The sequence below is a fragment of the Syngnathus acus genome, chromosome 5, assembly GCF_901709675.1.
Source record: "Syngnathus acus chromosome 5, fSynAcu1.2, whole genome shotgun sequence".
Taxonomy (NCBI): domain Eukaryota; kingdom Metazoa; phylum Chordata; class Actinopteri; order Syngnathiformes; family Syngnathidae; genus Syngnathus; species Syngnathus acus.
Genome location: NC_051091.1, coordinates 14111352 through 14133115, shown reverse-complemented (window position 1 = coordinate 14133115; position 21764 = coordinate 14111352). Strand labels below are relative to the sequence as shown.

At 50.4% G+C, this 21764-nt stretch overlaps 1 protein-coding gene and 1 long non-coding RNA gene across 4 annotated transcripts in view; one reads left to right on the top strand and one right to left on the bottom strand.

The window, feature by feature from the left end:
• LOC119123399 (dedicator of cytokinesis protein 3-like) overlaps nt 1–16701 on the bottom strand; it is a 28319-nt gene extending 11618 nt beyond the window's left edge. The window contains exons 1-45 of one of the 3 annotated variants that reach the window (XM_037252461.1): nt 16272–16701; nt 16109–16205; nt 13422–13505; nt 13215–13255; nt 13030–13085; nt 12589–12685; nt 12131–12279; nt 11941–12025; nt 11823–11861; nt 11103–11245; nt 10955–11036; nt 10823–10883; nt 10587–10734; nt 10417–10505; nt 9983–10102; nt 9788–9912; nt 9163–9325; nt 8743–9075; nt 8554–8651; nt 8266–8349; nt 8013–8113; nt 7855–7936; nt 7493–7663; nt 7051–7246; nt 6837–6964; nt 6519–6623; nt 5502–5600; nt 5058–5152; nt 4908–4983; nt 4729–4829; nt 4077–4135; nt 3850–3998; nt 3584–3669; nt 3426–3452; nt 3134–3229; nt 2957–3014; nt 2795–2888; nt 2564–2712; nt 2121–2429; nt 1864–2005; nt 1613–1779; nt 587–673; nt 399–404; nt 204–264; nt 28–111 (exon numbers count right to left, since the gene is read on the bottom strand). In XM_037252461.1, coding sequence (XP_037108356.1) covers nt 28–111; nt 204–264; nt 399–404; nt 587–673; nt 1613–1779; nt 1864–2005; nt 2121–2429; nt 2564–2712; nt 2795–2888; nt 2957–3014; nt 3134–3229; nt 3426–3452; nt 3584–3669; nt 3850–3998; nt 4077–4135; nt 4729–4829; nt 4908–4983; nt 5058–5152; nt 5502–5600; nt 6519–6623; nt 6837–6964; nt 7051–7246; nt 7493–7663; nt 7855–7936; nt 8013–8113; nt 8266–8349; nt 8554–8651; nt 8743–9075; nt 9163–9325; nt 9788–9912; nt 9983–10102; nt 10417–10505; nt 10587–10734; nt 10823–10883; nt 10955–11036; nt 11103–11245; nt 11823–11861; nt 11941–12025; nt 12131–12279; nt 12589–12685; nt 13030–13085; nt 13215–13255; nt 13422–13505; nt 16109–16145 — 4762 coding nt within the window. In that variant the 5' untranslated portion in view covers nt 16146–16205; nt 16272–16701. Of the gene's footprint in view, nt 1–27; nt 112–203; nt 405–586; nt 674–1612; nt 1780–1863; nt 2006–2120; nt 2430–2563; nt 2713–2794; nt 3015–3133; nt 3230–3425; nt 3453–3583; nt 3670–3849; nt 3999–4076; nt 4136–4728; nt 4830–4907; nt 4984–5057; nt 5153–5501; nt 5601–6518; nt 6624–6836; nt 6965–7050; nt 7247–7492; nt 7664–7854; nt 7937–8012; nt 8114–8265; nt 8350–8553; nt 8652–8742; nt 9076–9162; nt 9326–9787; nt 9913–9982; nt 10103–10416; nt 10506–10586; nt 10735–10822; nt 10884–10954; nt 11037–11102; nt 11246–11822; nt 11862–11940; nt 12026–12130; nt 12280–12588; nt 12686–13029; nt 13086–13214; nt 13256–13421; nt 13506–16108; nt 16206–16271 lie in introns of those variants that run through there. The other 2 variants (XM_037252460.1, XM_037252462.1) reach the window with 2 other exon arrangements.
• A 216-nt stretch (nt 16702–16917) lies between these two features.
• Nucleotides 16918–18408, top strand: LOC119123473. Its single transcript, XR_005098060.1, has 4 exons — nt 16918–17069; nt 17206–17644; nt 17914–17980; nt 18386–18408. It is a non-coding gene; the product is annotated as an uncharacterized LOC119123473 (long non-coding RNA).
• The last annotated feature ends 3356 nt before the right edge of the window (nt 18409–21764 follow it).

Genomic DNA, 21764 nt, shown 5'->3' with positions numbered 1-21764 from the left:
GACGAGGGTGGCACTCGCGCTTCTCACCTGCTCCTGCATCAAGTCTTTCAGCTGCGAGATTTTGTCGCCATCCTGAGGGTGGCTGCCGATGTAATCCTCGTCGAAGAAAGCCTGAAATGGTGAAATGGCAGAGAGGCTCAGGAAGTGGCGTCTTGGCAAGTGAAAGCAGGGCGTGCGCAACAAAAGCCCATCACCGTACCCACCTCCTGGTAACGAGCGATGCCTCCGTTGACGGCAGCGTCCACCACGCCATTGAGCGTCATGCTGAGCAGGTTGACATCGTCACCGGCGACATCGTCGACACCATGCGGCCGCATGAGGTGATAGCGGCTGATGAGCGCACGCAGCTCCTGGTTCTTGTTCTCCACCACACTGACAGCGTTTTCCAGCGGACTCACCTCCACCTGAAAGGGTTGGCCTTGACACTTGCGAGTGTTCCCTCTTTAGGGCAGACCTGGCTGCGAAGGGATCTTCTTGTGAGGATCCATTAAGCCACTTTGAGATCAGCCTCGGCCGTCGGTTTGGACGCGTGTGAACCACTGTCGCTTTGCCGTCCAGTCACTCATTCACTCTCTCATTCACTCACCAGCTCTTGCTCCTCCACCTCAAACCAGGGTGAAATTCCAGGCAAGGGGTGAGCCAGGACCAGAGTTGTCCGCTCGATCCAAAGACTCTGCAACAGCAAAGCGGCCGACATCATCAAAATTAGTTCTTGCGTTTTTCTTCAACATTGCAGACTTTCCACGTGTTGATCGGCTGATCCGCCCTTGACTTTTACACTAACTATCCGGCAGTGCAAACACATACAGTAGAACCTTGAACTCCAGGTTCAAACAAATCGGAATTCGAAAATATTCGAAGCTTTTGAACCCCCAAAACCAAACAAAACACCAAACTCAGAACAGCTTTTCGAGCTGGGTCGAGGCTCATCGACGTCCCCGAATCAACGTTTGGTTCGGCTCGACAAGCTAAAGTGCGTCTTGAGAGCATAAAGCCATGAAATGAAGACATGACCTGGAACAAAAATTCTGAAAAGGACGATGCAACAAGATGTCATCAACAATAGCCTAGTGCCCTCTAGTGGCCAGAAGAAACCTCTCCAGTAGCAGCTCTATTTTCTTCGTTAAGAGCCAAATCGACTGCCTTTAACTTAAACACGGCATCATATGCATTTCATTTGTCCCCCATAATGAGGGGTTGTGTATAAAAGCTTCCTTTCTCCAGTAATGTACGTCTTGATGTTGTTGTGTCTCGTTCGTGTCAATTTAGCGCCACTATTTGCCTGGCGAACCGACATGCCACACAATAATCACTAATTATTACGCAAAAGGGTTCAATGTTGCTACGTCAGAACGGATTAATCCGTTTTCCATTATTTCTTATGGGAAAAATTGAATTAAATCAGTGTCCGACCAGTTTTCTGGAACGAATTATGGTCGAAGTCAGAGGTTCTACTGTACACACTATTCTCGCATGATGTACAGAGTGAAGGGAAATTAATTTTCAGTGGTTTGAAGGATGCCGTGGCAAATTGGCAAGATGCACTTTGGGACAATCAAAGCAGGTGTGCTTTTTCACCTATTTGGTAGGACAATGCAAGTAAGCCAATGACCTTGAACTCATTATCTGGATCTTTGGGTCCTTTATGGAATGGTCGGTCGTGCCGGAAACGGTGAACATTGTTAACCCGGTAAAAACTCTTGATTCGGTCAGGGACTCGGTGCGACCGGAGGATGCCGGCAGCTTCGGGAACTGGTGTGACGGCGTAAATCTGAAGGTCTGGGCGCCGCCGGTCAAAGAATAGAAGACAAGCTGCCCACCGCGGCGGCGGCTGCAGCGGACGCGCACACCAAAGCAGGATACACTGAGCGTTGGACTGCAGAATGGCTTCATCGGGCTGGTTGGGGTGCCGCATGGCGATGGCTTGCGGGAACTCTGCCAGCATCCTCTGCTGAAAGGCCTCCAGGCGTTCGTAGTCGTAACCGCGGCACACAAACTCTTTGTTCTGGCAGAGACACGTGCAAACTTAGAGGGCTTGGCATTTGTGCACTGTGCGACATCTATTGCTCGACGCCTCCAGAGGCTTCATTGCGCAAGCATTGCAAAAAGCTTCAACTGACCCTGAGGAAGAAGGGGAACATCCTGCCGTAGAATCCCACCCTGAAGAATTTGGGTTCCAAACGTTGTTGCTCCATGATGTCATCAAAGTAGGCCGCCTCCAATTTCTGTTCAGCCAAAGAAATCACAGCAGACGAGATGAAAGCGCGAGCCATTCTCTCGGAATTGTGCGGCGACATTACGGAAGCGACCGGCGGCGTGTGGAAGGTCTTTGTCATACTGACCCGAATCCAGCTGAGACTCTGATAGTCGTACAAGGATTCATACTGGAAAGCCAGTTCCCTGCACAGAGGGATGCCAAACTCCCAACACTGTACGCAGGCAGGCAGTACCGATAAGTTTAGCGACTCATTTGACTGACCTGAAACCTAACTTGAGCCACTTGCACTGCTCAAAGGTGCACTTTGACACAAATTTGGCAAAATAGTGGATGAGCTTTCTTTACCTTCCCCTTGGCAAAATAGTGGATGAGCTTGCGGGAAAGCGCTTCCTTGCGCTGCCACTCAGACTGAGAGGGATAACGCAGAAGCTCTTTTGTCGGCCGCTCGTCCCAGTGCAGCAACTCCCAGTACAACAAAAGCGTGAAAGCTGCCTCTGTGGGTCGTCGTCACAAACAAATGTCGCCCAAGTGCCTGCCTTCCTCCCGCGTGTGCGCGCGTGTGTGCCTGCGCTGTACCAGTGTAGTTGCCCGCCCCCACATGCAAGTCACACAGTTTGTGGATGTAGCGGATATACATTTCCTCCTTGTTGAGCTCCGATTTGTAGAAGGTCTGAGCATCAACATTGTCTTAACGGCGGAATGCATCATCGGTCGTTCATCCGTCGTCATTTGTCTCACCAAGAGATTGACGGTGCACCCTGTGTTCTTGCTCTTCTCATCTCCTCTCATGCCATCCCTAAGGACGAGATAGACAAAGCTCATCACTTCTCCATTGCAGCTTTTGGGCATGGTCAATCATGTCCAACAAAAGCCTCTTTTACAAATGGGCACAGCGTTTCACTTAGATCAACCCACCTGTAGTCCAAAAGACGTTCCATCAGGCGAGTGACTGACGTAACCAATGAGGTGCCGGTCTCTCTCCAAGTTTGCTGCTCAATCTTCTCCAACAGACTTAAAGAAAACAACAAATCAATGGATGAATTCAATCCTTGCATCTCCTCTTTGGGTCAGTCATAAGCAACACACACAAACAAGACTCGAAATGGCATCTTTGGACAGAATATCGCTGCATTTGAATTCTTGCGTAGATCCATACAAGTCACTTTCAGGCAGACGAGGCGGCAAGACGGAGCGAGTGCCTGCATACCTGGGGTATGGCTCCAACAGAAGAGTTCTAATCCCCATCGCACAGAGCAAACAGGCCACAGCAGCGGTCGTGCACAAAACAAAAGGTTCAATCAAGGAATGAGTTGAAATACAGCCGTGTAACCCAGGCTTCTCAGGACACTAAACGTTTGGGTTTACAGCAAACTGAGGAGTTCTCTGTAGTCATCGTCGCCTTTGCCTTCGGAAACCAAAGCATCCAGCTTGTCAATCAGCTCGGCCTCCACCTACACCACCACAATAAGCACAAATCAAGTCCACCGGCACTGTGTTTGAAAGCACTCTCCAGACACCCGGGGCAAGGCTTGCGCTCGGGTTCAAACGCGCAAACAATACCAGCCTATGAAGACAAGGTGCCTTGTAGATGCAGGTGAAAGCATGTCGCTCGGTGGCGAAGGAGGGCTAACCTGTTTCAAGCTGCCCTCTTTGCGCTGCTCCCAGTCCATCATGTCATGGAAGATGGGGACCATGATATTGCGGATCTCCGCCTGAGGCACCAGAGTGACGCCCAGGAGGGGACCGATCATCCCAGGAATCAAGTGTCTCCTGTTTTCACCTGCGGCGCACCACAGACCTTTGACACTGCTGCCAACGGAAGGAGGCCTTGAGCAACGCTCGGGCACTGGGTTCTTACTCATGTTCTGCCACATGCTGAAGAGTTCATATGCCATTGTCACCCTCATGTCCCCGTACCTGCAGTTACAGTGCACATCAGGGGAGAAAGTGACCCAAGGGAACAGGCTCTTTTTTTTTTTTACGTCTGTCGTTGCCGTACTCAAAAAAAGCGGAATTGCGCATCCACTTCAGTGTGTACCAGTGGGGTTCTCCTTCGCGTGAGCTAGTCGTATCAGCTCCAAGGGGATATTTGGCGTGCGCAGCACAGAGTAGGCAAGGAGATAAAGTCTGTGACTTTAAATAATTTAGGAGCACTCATTAGAAAGGACACAGCAATGAAGCCTCGACCAAAAGTTCTGATTGTTTTGGATACAAGCAGATAGTGAGAAAAGTGGGATGCTTCCTGTAGCTGATTTCAGAAACGCAGCTGCACAGATTTTCTGCATACAGGTTCAAACCACAGTGTCATTGGCCCTTTTGATCTCGAAAGGTTTGGATGTGTGCCCCCGCTAAATTGGTGTGGCGCGAGATGCTCCAAATGGCTCTTTGATGTAGCCAAGCTCTGCTCTCCTCAGAGCAGCAGCCCCATGACAGCCCAAGTCAGTGAGCGTGTCTCTTGAAAATGATGCAGACTCCATTTTGCAATAAGGATGACAGAAACAGGTCCTTACTTGTCAAAGATCTTCTTCCTCTTAGCTGCACTCATGCTCTCCAGCTGCAAGCTGGGCTGGTTGATGTACAAAACTGCCAGACTGAAGTAGGCGCTCCACACCTGCGCACAGTCACAGAAATGATCGCCAGGAGAAGAAGCACTCACGTGGCGGTGGACGAGCGGCGGCACCACAAACACCTTGAAGTCAAAGTCGGCTCCGACAAAGTTTTCTAGCTGAAAGGGTGCCAGACGTTGCACCGTGCGCAGGATGATGCTGCATGAGGAGCACAAAGTTAATGGCAGGCCCGTCCTCGCCTTGCCGTTGTCCATCCCGCCCCGGCGCCTTACTGGCTGCTGAGTAGCCTCATCACAGTCCAATCCCGCGGGAAAATACTCAGCTTCATCAAGTTTCGGAGCACGCACCAAATTTTCATCATGAACTCCTGACGAGACAAAAGCGCAGTCACCCGGGCATGTCATCTAGCCTGGAACTCAGACGGCGTGTCCACTTCCAAAGCAGAGGTGTGAAGTTGCCCCGTTTTGGCCCGGTGGGTGCGAACGACAATATGCAATGGGTGGGGGGTGGTTAGGGTTGCCTGACCTGCCCTTTTGGATTCAATGTGAAACCCAATCAATCCCTTTTCAAATCAAAGGAGCTAATCATCTGACGGTCTTGGAAAGGGTTGTGTGTTACTCAAACTCCAACCGCTGTTCTTTTCTCTGGCATATTTCTATAACTGACACTTCTTATTGTGCATCTTCACAGGCCAACGCTTGAACCCTCGGACTTACCTTGAGTACCTCTTTGCTCTGAAAGTTCTCCATCAGGTGTTGGAAGTGGACGTCAGTCATGTGACGGAGGAGGGACAGAAGGCAGGACACAAACTCCCCCTGGCAAAAGGAATCAGAGCTGTGCTAAGGTCAGCCAAGGGCTCAGAGGCAGGCGGGACGACGGGAGCCCATGTGGGAAACATGACCGAGTCCATCAGTCTTCCTGGTGTCTCAAAGAGGAACTTTCAAATGAACAGCACGGACAGGTGCAAAAGCAGTTTCTGTGAAGATTCACCCGACGGCTTCAAGACGTGGCTGACAAACACGAGATAGGCGAGGGGCAAATGTAGCGGACGGGGCAAAATGTGCCACATCCTCATTTGAAACTGAGGAAAGTCACAAGGTTTAGAAGAGGTTTTAGCACGTACCCAAAGAAGGCCCAAATGTGCTTAGCTGACGGGCTGATTGTCACGTGCCGTGCCAGAGACGCTCGGCCGGCAACTTCCCTCAGCCACACCCCTTCGTTACTGTAATGTCTGTCACCTGCTTCCTCTTGTTACCTTGTGCATTTAAACCCTGCCAGTGTGTTTCTCCCTGTCGGTGTCTACTGTTGTCTTTCCGTCCCTGTCCGCGCCCAGTGTTCCTGTCCTGTCATCTAGTTTTCCCCCCGGTCTTGTCTGGAGGCTCACAATCAGAATTTTATCCGTGTCCAAGTGGACTTCTGTCTGTCTGTTTGTTTGCTGGCTGTGAGTCTCTGTCCCGTATGTGTCGTCGTTTTCGCACCTGACTCCCTTCCAACTCCCTTTTCCCGTCAATAAACCCTGGTTCAAGCTGCATTTGGTCGCCCTGGCTCCAATCACTCCTGACACTGATTGAGTTATTCCACAACACGCTCCTACTCCCACAAGGCAAAGTTGGAGTGGATGCGTTTGACACACTCCTGCAGAGTCGCATCTTGCCCTGCCCGAGAGAGCTTTGAAATTGTTAATTACTAACAGAGGTCTCGGCGGTGCACTGCGGACAGCGATGACCTCTTACCGCCTCCTGCGATTGGCCGCTGCTCGTGATTGACAGCAAGGTCTGCAGCAGAACGTCCAACAAAGACTCCACCATCAGCTCCACCTCCTCCTGTACGGATGCATCCTGGCAAAGGAGATGAGAAAGCAGAGGGGTCGGGGCAAACCTTTTCTTTCACACACAGATGCGAGCTCACCTTTGGACTTTTTTTGAATAGGGTGAAACTGAATTACATCTCGCGGTGATACAACCCGCGATAAGCGTCTGATTGTCTGACAAAGTCAGACCTCAATAGAGTTGAAAAAGAATTAAATGAAAAGATCTGTGTGCGACTGTTACCAACGAGCTGGCCTTGATGATTGAGAAAAGAGAAGTGAGGATTCCAGAACACGTTGGCAGCTCTTTCTGATGCCTGAGGTGGAGATGAATGTGATGAAGAACCAAAGGGAGTAGGATCCTTCGAGACTCTGAGCAACCACACACAGCCATGTCCCCGAACATCATCAATCCGTGCTCTCCCACTTGTGAGTTCGGCTTCCAGTGAGCCCTTCACCTGGTAAAGCAAACAGGCTGCTGTCCACAGTGCGAGCGATGGACTGTAACCTGACGACATCCATGGAATGTCCCACAGTGGCAAGCACGGATGGCAAACTTGCCAAAGTGCTGCGCACAAATTCCGCCACTTCTTGCACTGAAAATATGCGCATCAGCTCATCAAAGATAGCTGTAAAGGAGCGCAATGCGGCCACCTGCACAAAAGGTCACAGCAACATTCATTGTCAGACACAAGCTTTCAAGGTCTTGCGGAACCCAAGACAAATCATCTCAGCCGTCTCCGTCCATTGATAGCAAACGCATGACAAATTCCATTGTTTCAGGTTGTGCATTTGATGATCGCGCAGGCGAGTGAATCGGCTGACAGCGGTGTCGAGACAAGTTGTAAAATATTGATGGCATGGCACAGGTCTCTAAATGGTTCACTTTGGTCCACGCACCTGAGTCATGATGAGGCTCTCACAGGTGGGCCAGTCCAGACCGAGAACAAAGCGAATGGACTCAAAGAGTTCCTGGAAGCTGCTCCGAAATTGTTCCTCCTCCATCCCGCAGGTGGCGCCAGAGTAAAGACTCCGAGACTGAATGATGAACTTGAACAGATACTCCAGCGCCTGGCGGTTAAATTGGGACATATTGCTCGTCAGCACCTTGATATCAGTTCTTGTTCCGCTGGGCCACCCCAGCTCTCCTGCCTCCCAGCCCAGCCCTCCTGCCTCCCACCTCATCCCTCCTGCATCCCACCCCAGGCCTACTGCCCCCCCTCCCATTCTCCTCCTCAGAGTCACGTCGAACCAAGTCTTACCCGCATCACGTCCTGTGTGTGATCTTGCCACACCGCCTCAGGCAAGCTCTCCATGGCCCACCTAAGGCACCGGATCAGCTCCCTGGCGTACAAGTCAAACAGGTCAGAACACAACGCATATGCAAACACAAGCACAACATGCGCACGCCTCTACTCACTTGTAGGCCAAAGCGCCAGCAAAGTGTTTGCGAATGTATGTGTCCATGACCGCTCGGAAATGGAAATATTTGCTGTCCCCCAGTAAATTGATGACGAAAACCTGAAGTGGGATTTGGTGGTTAGCATTCCATTAGCAAACTTAGGAGATCTTCCCTGAACAATTCACGCCTTGGCTGTGCAAGGGACTGCAGACAACTCCTCTTCTTACAAATGAGCCAACATGCGAGCAAATACTTTTGGTTTGCATCTTACCAGAGACTGAAAGACCAGGGGGCCATATTTGTAGGCGTCGTCATCCAGGATGGCAAATAGCGTGTCCAGGATGTCTTGAAGAAACTGGGAAAAAGCCAAGGGTATGCATTCACGCCGCTGCCAGACAGTGGCGTCAAGTCCATCTCGTTCCAAACTCGTCACGCCTCGCTACCGTATTAGCGGGATTATTTCTCGACAAACAGTACATCAGCCATCACTGTTTGTGGTCACAAACACTCGCATCCCGTGACGTCAGCAAATCTCAGCAATGGAGCGGAAGAGCTCAACCTTGACAATTTCCTCTCCGCTGACGTGCCGCAGACGACCCAGGATGTTGCCCACTCGGTCAGGATGAGCTTTCCACTTGAGCAGAGCCAGCAGGTTGGCTAGCAGACCGGGGGAGACACACCTGTCACTGGGCCCATTTGGGACCTCAACCAGTTCTTGGCTGGCTGGCATCCAACAATTTTCAGATACCGTTCTGGGTGAGCTTGGTGGACAAGAGCTGGGTGGAGATCCAGAAAGTTTCCCTGGCGCTACGCTGAAAGGCCGAAGCGGCGGGAAGGCCCGGGCTGGAGCCGTCTTGGCAACAGGGTAGGACCAGATAGAGGCCGGGTTGACGCAAGTCGCTGCTCTCGTCGCACTGAGGGCGTGAAAGAAGAGATAATTGGGAACAAACAAAAGACAAAACCCGAGTGGCCACCTTGTAAACGTAGAGTTGGTGGCTCTGATCGGACAGCGTGGACCCATCTTCCCTCATCAACGGCGTGAAGGAAAAAGCAAAGAGTTTCTTCTCTCCTTTGTCCTTGGCTTCACGGAGCAGAGAGAAGACAAGGTGACAAGGGAGATGCAGGCAGGGGCGGGGAGTCGGTGCTAAAGCGAGTAAGCGAGCCTCACTAGAGCAATGTCGGAAGTCGAAGCGGAGGTGAGCGCCTTGGAATCTGTCGAGGGGAACGCCAAGCTTGACTGCCTCATTCCATCGCGGGTTGTTGTTGTGGTAGAGCACCACAGAGCGATGCTGCGTCACGTTGGGCTCTCCGCAAGCCTTGCCGATGCAGTCCTACGCCACCAACAGGAGGATAGTCAGTCGCTCTGGCTTTTCACCTGCTTTTTACGCTAAGACGACAACAGCGGGCGGCCCGGCGACGCCACGGGACGGGGCGCTGATCAGAAGGCTGCCTGCGAAGAGAAGAGCCATGAGGCCCATTGGCCATTACTTGCGCTTCGACCAGGTCGCCTCTCGCTCCTCGCCCCACTGTTTGGGGGGGCACGCCTGACAATGTCAGTTGGGCATCTACCCGCAGCCCTTCTCGCTCCACTCCTTCAGTGGGGAAGCCGCCTGTTGATTTGAATTTGGGTACCCTTTGGCATTAAAGGGCACTTTTTTTCCTGCTGGACAATTTGGAGTATTTGTGGTTGCATTTGAGTGAGCCCAAACTCTCAATCAACCGCTAGATTTGTCAAGACGCTCGGCAGCTTGCGTCCTTGAAGACGTCGCCGCAACCAGCGTTAGCTACGCCACCTGTACGAGTTCCCCATCAGCCAAGAGTAGTGAGACAGTGACTTCGATGTTCTTCTGGACGCTTTTTCCTCCTCGCTCAAAGTCGCCCCGCTCCAGCGTCAAGTAGAAGTCATTGCGCACGTCGCCTGGAAAGGCACGCCACAATTGCCGCCGCATTGTTTTTGGGGCAAAGGCAAAAAAGACGCACGCGCTCACCTGGCACCATGACGTCGGGGAAGCCGAGCTTGTGCGTCACGCTCGCCCTTGACAGCCATTTGTTTTCACGCCGCAGCGCCTCCACGTCGCCATGCAACAGCTGCAATGAGATGACTAGGCCTGCGGGAGCACAAGCACCAACGTTGGCAACAGGAGCCGGTTGAGGACGCACGTTGGGAGGCAAGATGGACATGCCAATCAAATGACCATGATGAAGATACAACAGATTGTTCAATGGGGAGAGATTTTTGTGGGGGGGTAGAAACAGAGCTGGGACTTTTCTCCCCTTGGCCACTTGGACGGGATTCCTGGGCCGGATGGGAGACGTGTCTGGCATCTGGCCCAGGGCCTCCTCCCAGGTGAGGGGCACCGCCCACATGGGATGGCCCCAGAACTGACAGAGTGATCACTACATCTCAAGAAAACTGCCCTACCGGAGTTGTTTGCGGGTGCAGAGTATTTGCTACTGCACTTGCGAATGATGTTCTCGTGGATTTGGTACCATTCGCTCTCATTGTTGCACCTGAAGATTCAATTTTCAGTAAAATGTCTCAAGTCTGCCAATGTTGTGAGAGAGAGAAGAAGTCATGCAAGAGAAACTCACATGTACACTTTGAGTACAAAGTCTTTTTCCTCTTTGAGCTCAGCGATGGTTTGCAGGATGTCGCTCATGGCTAGAACAGCGCAGCCATACGGGCGGCGGTATTGAACATGCCGGAGCCCTTTTCTGTGCTCGTTCAGCAGCATTCTTCCTGCAACGAGAGAAAGTCGTTGTTGAACATTGTTGACACCCACTGACAGTCAGTCACAAAGGCTCCGCTTGTCGTCTCGTGGTTTTACCTGAGCGGATCACCTGTGAGACAATGTAGAGATCTCTCTTCAGATCTTTGTTGCTCAAGTCCTGCACGCACATTGTTACAACACAATGGCGGAGAGTGGAACGACACTAGCAGGGGGAAGCGACTAACTTACAGTGAAAAGAGCCCACAGCCCGTTCACCTCACGGGACTTTTTGGGTTCTCCGTTTTTGTTGAGTCTGACCATGAACTTTTCACTGAAAGACAAGCAGGAGGCCAAGCTTCAAGCTGGCCTTCTGTTTGTCGCAGGGCCAAAAACCAACCTGATGCTTTTGGCCTCCCTCGAGTCGTAGAGCCAGAAGAAGATGTCGCTGTCTTCTCCGATGCTGTTACAGGTGGAAGTCTTCATGTTGAGCAGCAAGTGGTGCGCGACTGGAGCTCTACACGGCTGGACGCTGTCGTGCCTCTGTGGAGAATTGAGGATGGGCCATTACAAAGACCACGACATCTGACATCCTACATCGAGTCAGTGTGAATGGCAGAAAGGCAATTTCTTCATTGCACGCTATCAAACAAGAAACAAAAGAGATACAGCTTATGAGGAGGAAGTGGAGCTGGATTGGACATACCCTGAGAAAAAACAACACGGCTATAACTAAACAGGCGTTAACATGGAACCCACAAGGCAAAAGAAGCAGAGGGAGACCCAAAAACAACTGGAGAAGGAGCACAGAGCTGGATGTCAAGAAGAGGGGACTGTTGTGGAAACAGCTGGAGAAAATGGCACAAGACAGACGAGGGTGGAAACTCTTCATCAATGGCCTATGTTCCGAAAGAAATGTAAAGGCCTAAGTAAGTAAGTAAGTATGCTATCAATTGTCATTTGTTCATGTTGACATCAGGGCAAGAGTCCTTTCCTTTTGCTGGAAAGGCCGTGTTGTTTTGCCCTGTGGGCAATGGGCTTATGAGACGTGACAAATGAAGGTGTTGCACTTGGCTGAGCTCTGCCCCATTCTCAGACGCGTCAAACAAAGCTGGCAAACCTGCGAGTCGTGCCAAACGTCGTTCCTGCTGCCGAGATGCTGAGAAGACGAGAGCAGAAATGCATCAGTCGCAAAACAACACTTGCGCTTGAAGAGAAAGCCACAGACTCAAACTCACTATCTTGTAAAGGTCAGAGACGCTGACCTTATCTTCATCCACCGTCTCAAAGTCTTTTCTTGGCACCAAGTCCAAGCCCAAATGTCTGGTGAGGGTGAGGGTGAGAGAGAGCGAGAGAGAGCGAGAGAGAGAGCGAGAGCAATAGGACGCCAGCCAGACGGATGAGCAATGCGGGGGCGGGAGCTCTCACTCATTTCCCCAGTCCAGTCTGGTGGCCACGTCGCGTTTGATGTCTCGTTTGTCTCGCTCCACCAGCCGCGCCGTCACCAGCTGCTTCCTCAGCTCCATCAATTCCGACATTACGTGAGCCACTTGGAAGAACACTTCCACCTTGCGTTTCTGATGGGGACGTTCATTCCAATTTCATTTGGATGTGGCATTTATCAAGTCTACTTCATCACATCGTCACTATGCTAAGGGGCAAATTGTCCCGATGGCGCTCAAGTCGATTGCGTAGGCGCCTTAAATTATTCGAGGGCAGACCTTCGTCAGGAAGCGTACCACGCCGTCGGTGCTTCTCAATGGGTCAAAAGAGTTTGCATGTGACGTGCTCAGGTTCGCATGAGACGCGCTCGTGGGAAAGCTTACTGTTCAGCACTCGGATGAGGACGTTTCGGTGCATTTGAAAAGGAAAAGGAAGCCCCTCACCACGTAGAGTTGCTTCCACAGCGGCGCCCATTCCCGAAGCGTGGACGTCACCTCGGCAACAAGCGCGTCTTCAACAGGCGTCGCCGTACCGTTGAGCCTGCGGGTGACGAAATGAAGCCTGACGAGTGGTTTTCCCCGTGCACACAAAAGACGGCAACGCGGCGGTGATGGAATGTTGGAGCGATGGCGCCATGCACCTGCGATGTCATTTGTTGCAATATCGCTTGGTGCGCCGTTCATTGCGCTTTCTCAAGATGACCAACAGAAGTTCAAATACTCTCTCCTGCTGTGCCACGTTTGCATTTGCATGCGCTTAAGTCATGAGCAGTCCTGCTCGCAGTAGTTTTGCTCGCAGTCCTGTGAACAGGACTTCACGGTGCTCGGTGAAGCCAGTCAGTCGAGGAGCACTACATGATTTGGATTTCATCGGGGTGGTCATACCCGTCGCTGCTGAGGGCGTATTTCGTCACGTGAATGTAGCTGCACGGAAAAATTCCCTGCAGCAAGAGAAACAAAAATTCAGATTAATAAAGACAAGAACTTCCGTTGGATGGGAAAGACAAACAAGGACGAAAAAAGGGCGCGGGGGGGGGGCAAGGGAAGGCAGGCAGGCATCACTTTCTTACTTTGACATTGGTCCTCTTGCAGGAAAATCCTCTGAACCACCCTAAAAAGGCGCAAAAAAGGGACGGTTTACAAGTGGAACGCCACATGGAGCACTGTCTTCTTTCCAGTTGAAGATCATTCCATAGCATGAAAGGACAATCGATGGACTCACTTACTACAGGAGAGGAACAAAAATTGGAACGTCTGGCTTCACAACTCAAAGTTACCTTGGCATTTCTCCAGGATGCCAACGCTCTCGCCGAGATCCAATTTCAACGCATGAGGCAGGTCACTCCGGAACCTGAAGATGGCTGCATAGGGAATACAAGGCCCAGTCGGTGAGGCAAGGCGAGTTCTCGTCCACATTTCAGGGGGATTGTTGGGCTTGTCATTTTTCGTTCATCCCACGTTACAAACGGTTGGCTTCGGCCCAGCCTTTAAATCAGCAATCCTGCTCAAATTGTTTGGGCTTACTCAGCTCTTGGTTTCGCCCACTCGCGTGTTCTCACAAAAAGACGGCAAGACAAAAGACGCTAACGTCTGAATGCCAATTCATTTCTAAAACAGACCTCACGCGTCGCATCCCTGCCATCCGTCCGCATCCCTGCTGGAAAGGCTCAGCGGGCGTGACTGGGAGCAGCACTAATTGGTGGCCTACAAAGCTCTGGGTAGAAGCCTGAGCTGAGACTGCCCAAGAAGAGTTTGGAGTCTGACGAGCCATTTGCGTGGGTTTTTTGCTGGGCGACGCTAATGCACCGCCCCTCGACCTGAGTCAGCCGAGACTCGCTCATGCTCGCTCGCCACCACAATCACCACTCGAGTTGTACAAAAGGAAGAGAGCTCTTCCCACCGGGACAGTGGTAGAGGCGTGATGATGATGGTTGTTAGGGTTCATAGATTAGTTTGATCCTATGATTATGTTGGAATGTAACCTGTAATAAGTAACCAAATTTGCCCTGTCTTAAAGTAGTAGAACAAAGTGCTAAGATCCTTTGAACTGATTGACCAGCTGCAGAGGAAGCAATCTAAGTTGTTCTGTTTACACATCGTAAAACACCCCCTGCTATGATTTGACCAGAGGCCAGGGGTTCAGCCCCATCCTGTCCACTCTCACCCCCACCCTGTTTCTCTCAATAAATATGCTCTTGCAAGAGGCCGAAGTCAGACTTCGTTCGAACATCACTGTATGCACAGTGACAAACGAATTCTCCCCTTGCAAGTGCTCAAAGGGCATACTGTCTCCCGTGTGGTTCTTGCAAACAAGTTAGAGTGAGCACCACTAACAATGGTGATGGTAATGGTAATGATGATGATGGTGGCAACCATGAGGATGAGGCCGTGAGCAAAACATCTGCGCGTTGTATGGCAGCAGGATGCTTTGGAATGAGTTTTAAGAGGGCGTGTCCAGCAGCAGCTGGTGTTTGGACAAAAGAAGGATTAAAAAGCAAGTAAACACCAGTGCTAGGACAATGGCCCTAGTATGGACTGTTGCTCAAATATATAGAACAGAATGCCCTTATTGTCATTGTGCAACAGGTACAACGGAATTGGACAAACGATAGGGTATAAAGCATGTGGCATCCGTTGGTACAGGTTTGGCAACACGTTGCAAATCTGCAACAATGAAGCAATGAATGCACTGAATGTATGCCCATATGTTCATGATTCATCTTGTGCTGTATTGGTTTCAAAATAAAGGAGCTTGGTAGTGAGACTTGCATGAAATTAAGAACCAATTTCAGTGAAAGCAAAAAGGCAGACATGACAGAAAGTAAGCGAGCTGGCCATCTAGTGGGAAACCGTTTGTTGATCTGCACTGATACTTCTGAGGAAAAAGATACGACTGTGGGTTCATTAGAATCTTTTGTTACAAAGAAAAAATCCTTTCCAACTCAGAAGCTGCTAAGCCAATGAGTAAAAAAAGAGAGCGCTTCAGGCGACTGTTGTAAATGTAATCACATAAAATTTACTGACCTGGATATGCCTGAATGCGCACGTGTCAACAACGTTTGTGTACTAGCTTACAAAAAGGAGAATTCCTTCATTTTCACCCTTTCAAGCCTTGTCATCTCTCAAGAACAAAATAAAGATATTAGTGTCAGCATTCTTTTTCATTTTTGTTTCATGGGCACGTTCCAAGTGACGTACAGACAAGGGATACACCCACACCATGTGTGTTCAAGTGGCTTAGCCCAGTGCTCTACTTTCCGAGTGTATGACCATCTGGACACACGCACAAAGGAAAGGACACACCGCATGCTGTTGCAGGCAAGTGTAAATCGAAATCCAAGGAACAATTGGGCACAAGTCAGTTCGTTGGTGGAGCTTCACCACGAAACTGTTTGAGCTTATGACGATCTTGCTGACAATTGAGGTTGCATGGTCATTGGGTGCATGTGCATGACACAGGATCATTGTTGTGCTGAGTGTTTGCGATTATTGACATGATCATTACTACAAGAGTTATCATTCTCATTTCATTGCAGTGACTCCAAGCTCTCTCGTTTGCATTCTCTCGAGGAATGCATAGAGAAAATGTGAAAAGCTTTTTTTCTTCGTGCACTACCGCGCAATCATTGTGCGCAATCATTGTGCTCTCTCATTGAGCTCACTCATTGAGCCTCATTCCCAGCGCTTTTATGTGCACCAACACAACATTGCAATGGGCCCTCGAGCCATTTGAGTACACTTGCATAGTCATCCGGTCAGTCCTTCAGCTGACTCGTCAAAAGATGGCGGCAAAAACATTACATGACATGAAACAAGCATGTTTGTTCTCCATGTCGAACATCAATAATGGGGGGGGGATCATTGATTGACACGCTTCCCGTTTCTGGAACTTTGCTATTACGTACACTATTCAAAGCAGCGACTCAAACTTTTGTCACATCGTCAGTGTGCGCGAGCCACTTACCTACGCCAGTCTTCTCATCTTCTGTCAGCGTCCACATGACATCACGAGGTTCACCCAGTCACCGTCTTCGTGCAGGCATTGTCACCACATGATGTCACTAAAGAAAAGGATGAAAAGTCATTAAGACTATTAGCTTTCAAGTTTGATGGATCACCATCAGTACCTCTTTGAACTGTCGTCCTTTTCGGCTTGCATTCGGATGGATAGCGCGACGCGCGCAGCTGGGCGCACTAAGAGGATTAGCGGTGACGGTGCTCTGCGCATGCGCGCAAACACAAGCGCACAATCCGAGATCGCGCGTCAGTGTCTGAAATTGAAATGAAAACAACCCAGATCAAAACCAAAGCACCGAGTCAAAATCTTCACCGAGCATTTGTTATTAAAAGACATCTCGCGCTGTTTTGTGAGTCCTCGGCTTGCTTTTCTCGTAAAGCCTATAATAGGGGCACGCTTTTTTTTAAAAGAGCGGCTGGTTTGACCACGAGAAAACGAAAGACGGCTGGCTTGACCGCAGTTGTGCCTCCCCGTGGGAGAAAAAAAAATTCATAGCAATGCATCCAGGCGACTTACAGCTAGTTTTAGCTAACGCGCGTATGGGAGGATATGATAAAAAGACCTCCGTGAAGCTGGCCCCCCACCCCACGCAAAATTTAAGGAAAATAGTCTGTTTCGTTTGTGCTTCGTTTGTGCTGGTTTGTGCCGTAAAAATTTCGTTTGTGTAGTAACGGTTTTCTAGTTATAAAAGATTATTTTATAGGTCATCCAGAGTTCACCCAGCCCCCCATCTGCTCCAAATGAACCCAGAGTAACATTACCTGAACACAGAGCCTTGCCTGTACTGTTGTCCTGTGTTTTGAATGAAGACGGACACTGGGAAGGATTTTCAATTGGCCTGAGGCAGAGCGAGTCAGGAAGGCTGAGTCCCTCTTCAGCAGCAGTCTGAAGATAAGCCATGCCACAGGTCTCCAGGACAGCAATGTTTGCACAAACAAGTGAAACTTGCCTTGTTACTTGTTGGCTTAAACTGCAGTACTGTGAGGAGTATTGTTTTATCAAATAAACACTTGGGATATTCCTCATTGCGCTCTCAATTACAGTGGAGATGTGGCATTGTGCATCAATTTGGAGAGCACCAGAGGTCAGGAGGACAGGTTTGAATATTTCCCCCAGCAGTTCTGCCCTCTGTGAGTATACCTGTGGGTTCACACCCTGTGTTGTGATGGTTTTCACCAGGTGGAGGAATTGGTTCCCACGTTCATAGTTCAGAACAGTCTTTTCAAATGAAAAACTTTCACAGAAAGAACAGCATAAGCATTGAAAGACAGAATCAAATGCACAAGTATTGAGCACAGACACTTTTGATGTGCGAAGTTTAACAGGCTGTTGATGGTTCCCGTTTTTCAACAATGGTACCTTGACTTTTTTCCAGCCCACTTGTGTATCAATATGCAGCCATTCAGGACAAGGAGAGAGATATGAAGTTGTCTTTCTTTTTTTCGGTGGGACCGCTAAACCTCTCCAGTTTTCAACTGCACTGTCAGTAGATGCATCTGGCTCCCCGCCATGATGAGATTTTTTTTCCCTTTTGTTTACTACTTTAGTTTGAGAAGTACTGCAGACATTGTCAGGCTCTTTGACAGTCGTGGCATCACACACATCCTTTTCACTTTTTTGTTTTGCAGAGCAAATCCGCATGTTTCCCTCAATGAAGGAAAGATGATGAGCAACAAACCGGTCCACACGAATGGGTAGGCTTTCATGCTTGAAAAGCCCTTTTTTTATGTTTTTGAACTCTGCTTCAACAGCTGCGGAACTTGCAGTGATGCTGGTGCTTTTGAAGAGAGGGACCATTATTGCTGTCCAGAGTGGCAAGTAACTTCCAAAACTTGTTATTTGAGGAATAATCTCAGGGAGGAAGTGGATGTTGTCTCGATCCCCATCAGCCATGGCAAGTGACCTGCTCTCCTCACATATTTCTGTCACCCACTGTTGGACATTAGTCTGGATGTGCTGATTTAATGCATCACCTGGTTCTTGTCCCTCAACTTCCTCATCTGAAATGGGGACAAATTCCTCTGCGATTTGCGCTCTCAAGTATTTCTTGCACTTTTCTGATGGGATAGGGGCTCCAGAATTGTCATTACCCTCTGTCTCACTCAGTGCCACAATGGTGATAGCACGAAGAAGTTCTTTTGCATGTTGCAAACATTGTTACTTAAGAAGCTGTGCTATTGACCTGACAAAGAAATCTTTAACAGTAGGTCTTTTGTTTTTCAGGCAGTCCCATCGGCAGATCATCTTAACGCTACAATATAGTTGTATACTAGATCTGTGGAATAACGACGAGGCTGACGTCAGGGCGCACGCGCGGCATTGTTGACGAAGGACGAGGAATTTGATCGATGGATTTAATGATTTGGAGTGACACAGATGGTTTGATGATGATATTGCTAATATAATAGTTATCCATCCATCCATTTTCTGAACTGCTTAGTCCCCACGGGGGTCGCGGGCGTGCTGGAGCCAATCCCAGCCGTAATCGGGCAGTAGGCGGGGTACACCCTGAACCGGTTGCCAGCCAATCGCAGGGCACACAGAGACAAACAACCATTTGCACTCACACTCACACCTAGGGACAATTTGGAGTCTTCAATTGGCCTACCAAGCATGTTTTTGGGATGTGGGAGGAAACCGGAGTGCCCGGAGAAAACCCACGCGGGCCCGGGGAGAACATGTAAACTCCGCACAGGGAGGGCCGGAGGTAGAATCGAACCCGCACCCTCCTAACTGTGAGGCGGACGTGCTACCCAGTGTGCCACCGAACCGCCTATATAATAGTTATTTGATATATAATTTATAAATCGTTATCTGGGCCTGTGGAATATTTAGAAGTGCAAGCGCCGTCAGCAGCGCGCACCCGGCTGGCATTGTTTACATAAAGGACGATCGATGGATTTAATGATTTGGAGTGACACAGATGGTTTGATAATATTATTGCTTGTATAATAGTTATTTGATATATAATTTATACATCGTTATATGGGCCTGTGGAATATTTGGAAGTGCAACCGCCGTCAGCGGCACGCACCTTTTGTTGACATAAAGGACGATCGATGGATTTAATGAATTGGAGTGACACAGATAGTTTTATAAACGTGTTATTTATGTAATAGTTATTTGAATAACTCTGAATGTTACGTCAGGCCCGTTCTCAGCTCTTTATTTGTGTTTAGGTCACGTTAGCCTACCTATCGTTTACTTTAGCCTGTTGTTGCTCGTTTATGTCTCAAAGTCAAAGTCAAAGTCAAAGTCAGCTTTATTGTCAATCCCTTCATATGTCAAGACACACAAAGAAACCGAAATTCCGTTTCCTCCATCCCACGGTGACGAGACATACAAGTAGGCGACACAAAACAAAAACAAGAAGGCACAAACCATAAATAATAAATAATAAATAAAATAAAATGAGCGATGAATAAATAATAGACCAATAACCCATTAAATAAGAGGGGCAAAACCGAGCCAGTGCGCATACAGCAGACAGCAAGAACAGGACGCTACGCTGAAAGGGGGAGCGACTTCAGGATCCTAACAGCCTGGAGTACGAAGCTGTTGGAGAGTCTGGTGGTGCGGGAGCGCAGGCTCCTGTACCGCCTCCCAGAGGGCAGAAGTTCAAACAAAGAGTGAGCGGGGTGACTCACATCACTCACAATCTTGGTCGCCTTGCGGGTGAGATGGGAGGTGTAAATGTCCTTCAAGGAGGGGAGAGAAGCACCAATAGTCTTACTAGCCGTTTTCACTATGCGCTGCAGGGCCTTCAAGTCGTAGTCAGTGCAGCTGCCACCCCAGACAGCAATACAGCTGGAGAGGACGCTCTCAATGGTGCCGCGGTAAAAAGTAGTCATGACGGCCGGAGGAGCCCCCGCTCGCCTGAGTTTCCGAAGGAAGTACAGGCGGCGCTGGGCCTTCTTCGCCAGCGATGCGGTGTTGGTGGACCAGGAGAGATCCTCACTGATGTGCACCCCCAGGAACCTGGCGCTGCTCACTCTCTCCACCACAGCACCGTCGATGGTCAGCGGCAGGTGTTGGGCGTGACCCTTCCGGAAGTCAACAACAATCTCCTTGGTCTTGTCGACGTTCAGCAGGAGGTTGTTGTCCCTGCACCACGCGGTCAGAAGGTCAACCTCCAGCCTGTATTCAGTCTCGTCTCCCTTGGTGATGAGACCCACCAGAGTCGTGTCGTCAGCAAACTTCACTATGCGGTTGCCGCTGCAGGTGGCAGCGCAGTCATGCGTCAGGAGGGTGAAGAGCAGCGGACTGAGCACGCAGCCTTGGGGGGCCCCTGTGCTCAGCGTGATGCTGGCGGAGATCTTGTCGCCAACACGTACCACCTGTGGCCTCTGACAGAGGAAGTCCAGTAGCCAGTTGCAGAGGCAGGTACTGAGGCCCAGCCTGTCAAGTTTGCTGATGAGACGCTGTGGCACAATGGTGTTGAAGGCAGAACTGAAGTCCACAAACAGCAACCTCACATACGAGTCCCTCCCCTCCAGGTGGGTGAGGGCCGAGTGGAGGGCAGAGCAGATGGCATCCTCAGAGGACCGTTTGGCTCGGTACACAAACTGGAAGGGGTCAATGGTGGGGGGGAGAACTGACCGGATGTGCTCCATGACAAGCCGCTCAAAGCACTTCATGATGATGGGCGTAAGTGCCACGGGGCGGTAGTCATTGAAGCAGGACGGAGCAGGCTTCTTCGGCACAGGTACGATGGTGGCAGCTTTGAAACACGACGGGACGATGGCCTGCTGCAGGGAAGTGTTAAAGATGTCCGTGAAGACACCCGTCAGCTCACCAGCGCAGTCCTTCAGCGCTCGACCCGGGATGCTGTCCGGGCCCGCCGCCTTACGGATGTCGATAGCGGCAAGCGTCCTCCTCACGCTGTCGGCGGAGAGGCACAGGGGCAGCTCGTGGGAAGGGGGAGTGGCCTTCAGCGGGCAAGTGCTGTTCTGAGCGTCGAAGCGAGCAAAGAAGCGGTTGAGGTCATTGAGCAGACGGACGTCGCCTTCACAGCTCTGCGGCGCGGGCTTGTAGTCCGTGATGGTCTGAATGCCCTGCCAAAGGCTCCGTGCGTCCCTGCTGTCCTTGAAGTGGGCGGTAATTTTGCACGAGAACGCTCTCTTCGCTCCTTTGATGCCCCGGGACAGGTAGGCCCTCGCAGTCCTCAAGCCAGCCTCATCCCCCGCCCTGAAGGCTTTGTCCCTGGCCCTCAGCAGCCATGGCTTCCGGTTAGCCCGAGTGACGACGGATATTGAGAGTGTCACATCATCAATGCACTTCCTGATGTAGGAGGAAACAGAGTCAGTATACTCCTCAATGTCCGCCCGACCGTCGCAAGTGGCAGCCCTCCTAAACACGTCCCAGTCAGTAGAGCCAAAGCAGTCACGAAGCGCATCAGAGGCACCCTCAGGCCACACCCGCACCCGCTTGCGAACTGGTCTGGATGTTCTCACCTTTTGTCTGTATGCGGGCAAAAGCATAACAGTGATATGGTCAGAAAGTCCAAGATGGGGGAGGGGGGCGGCTTTGAAAGCTCCTTTATGCGAAGAGTAGACCAGGTCCAGGAAGCTGTCGCCACGCGTAGGAAAATCAACATGCTGGT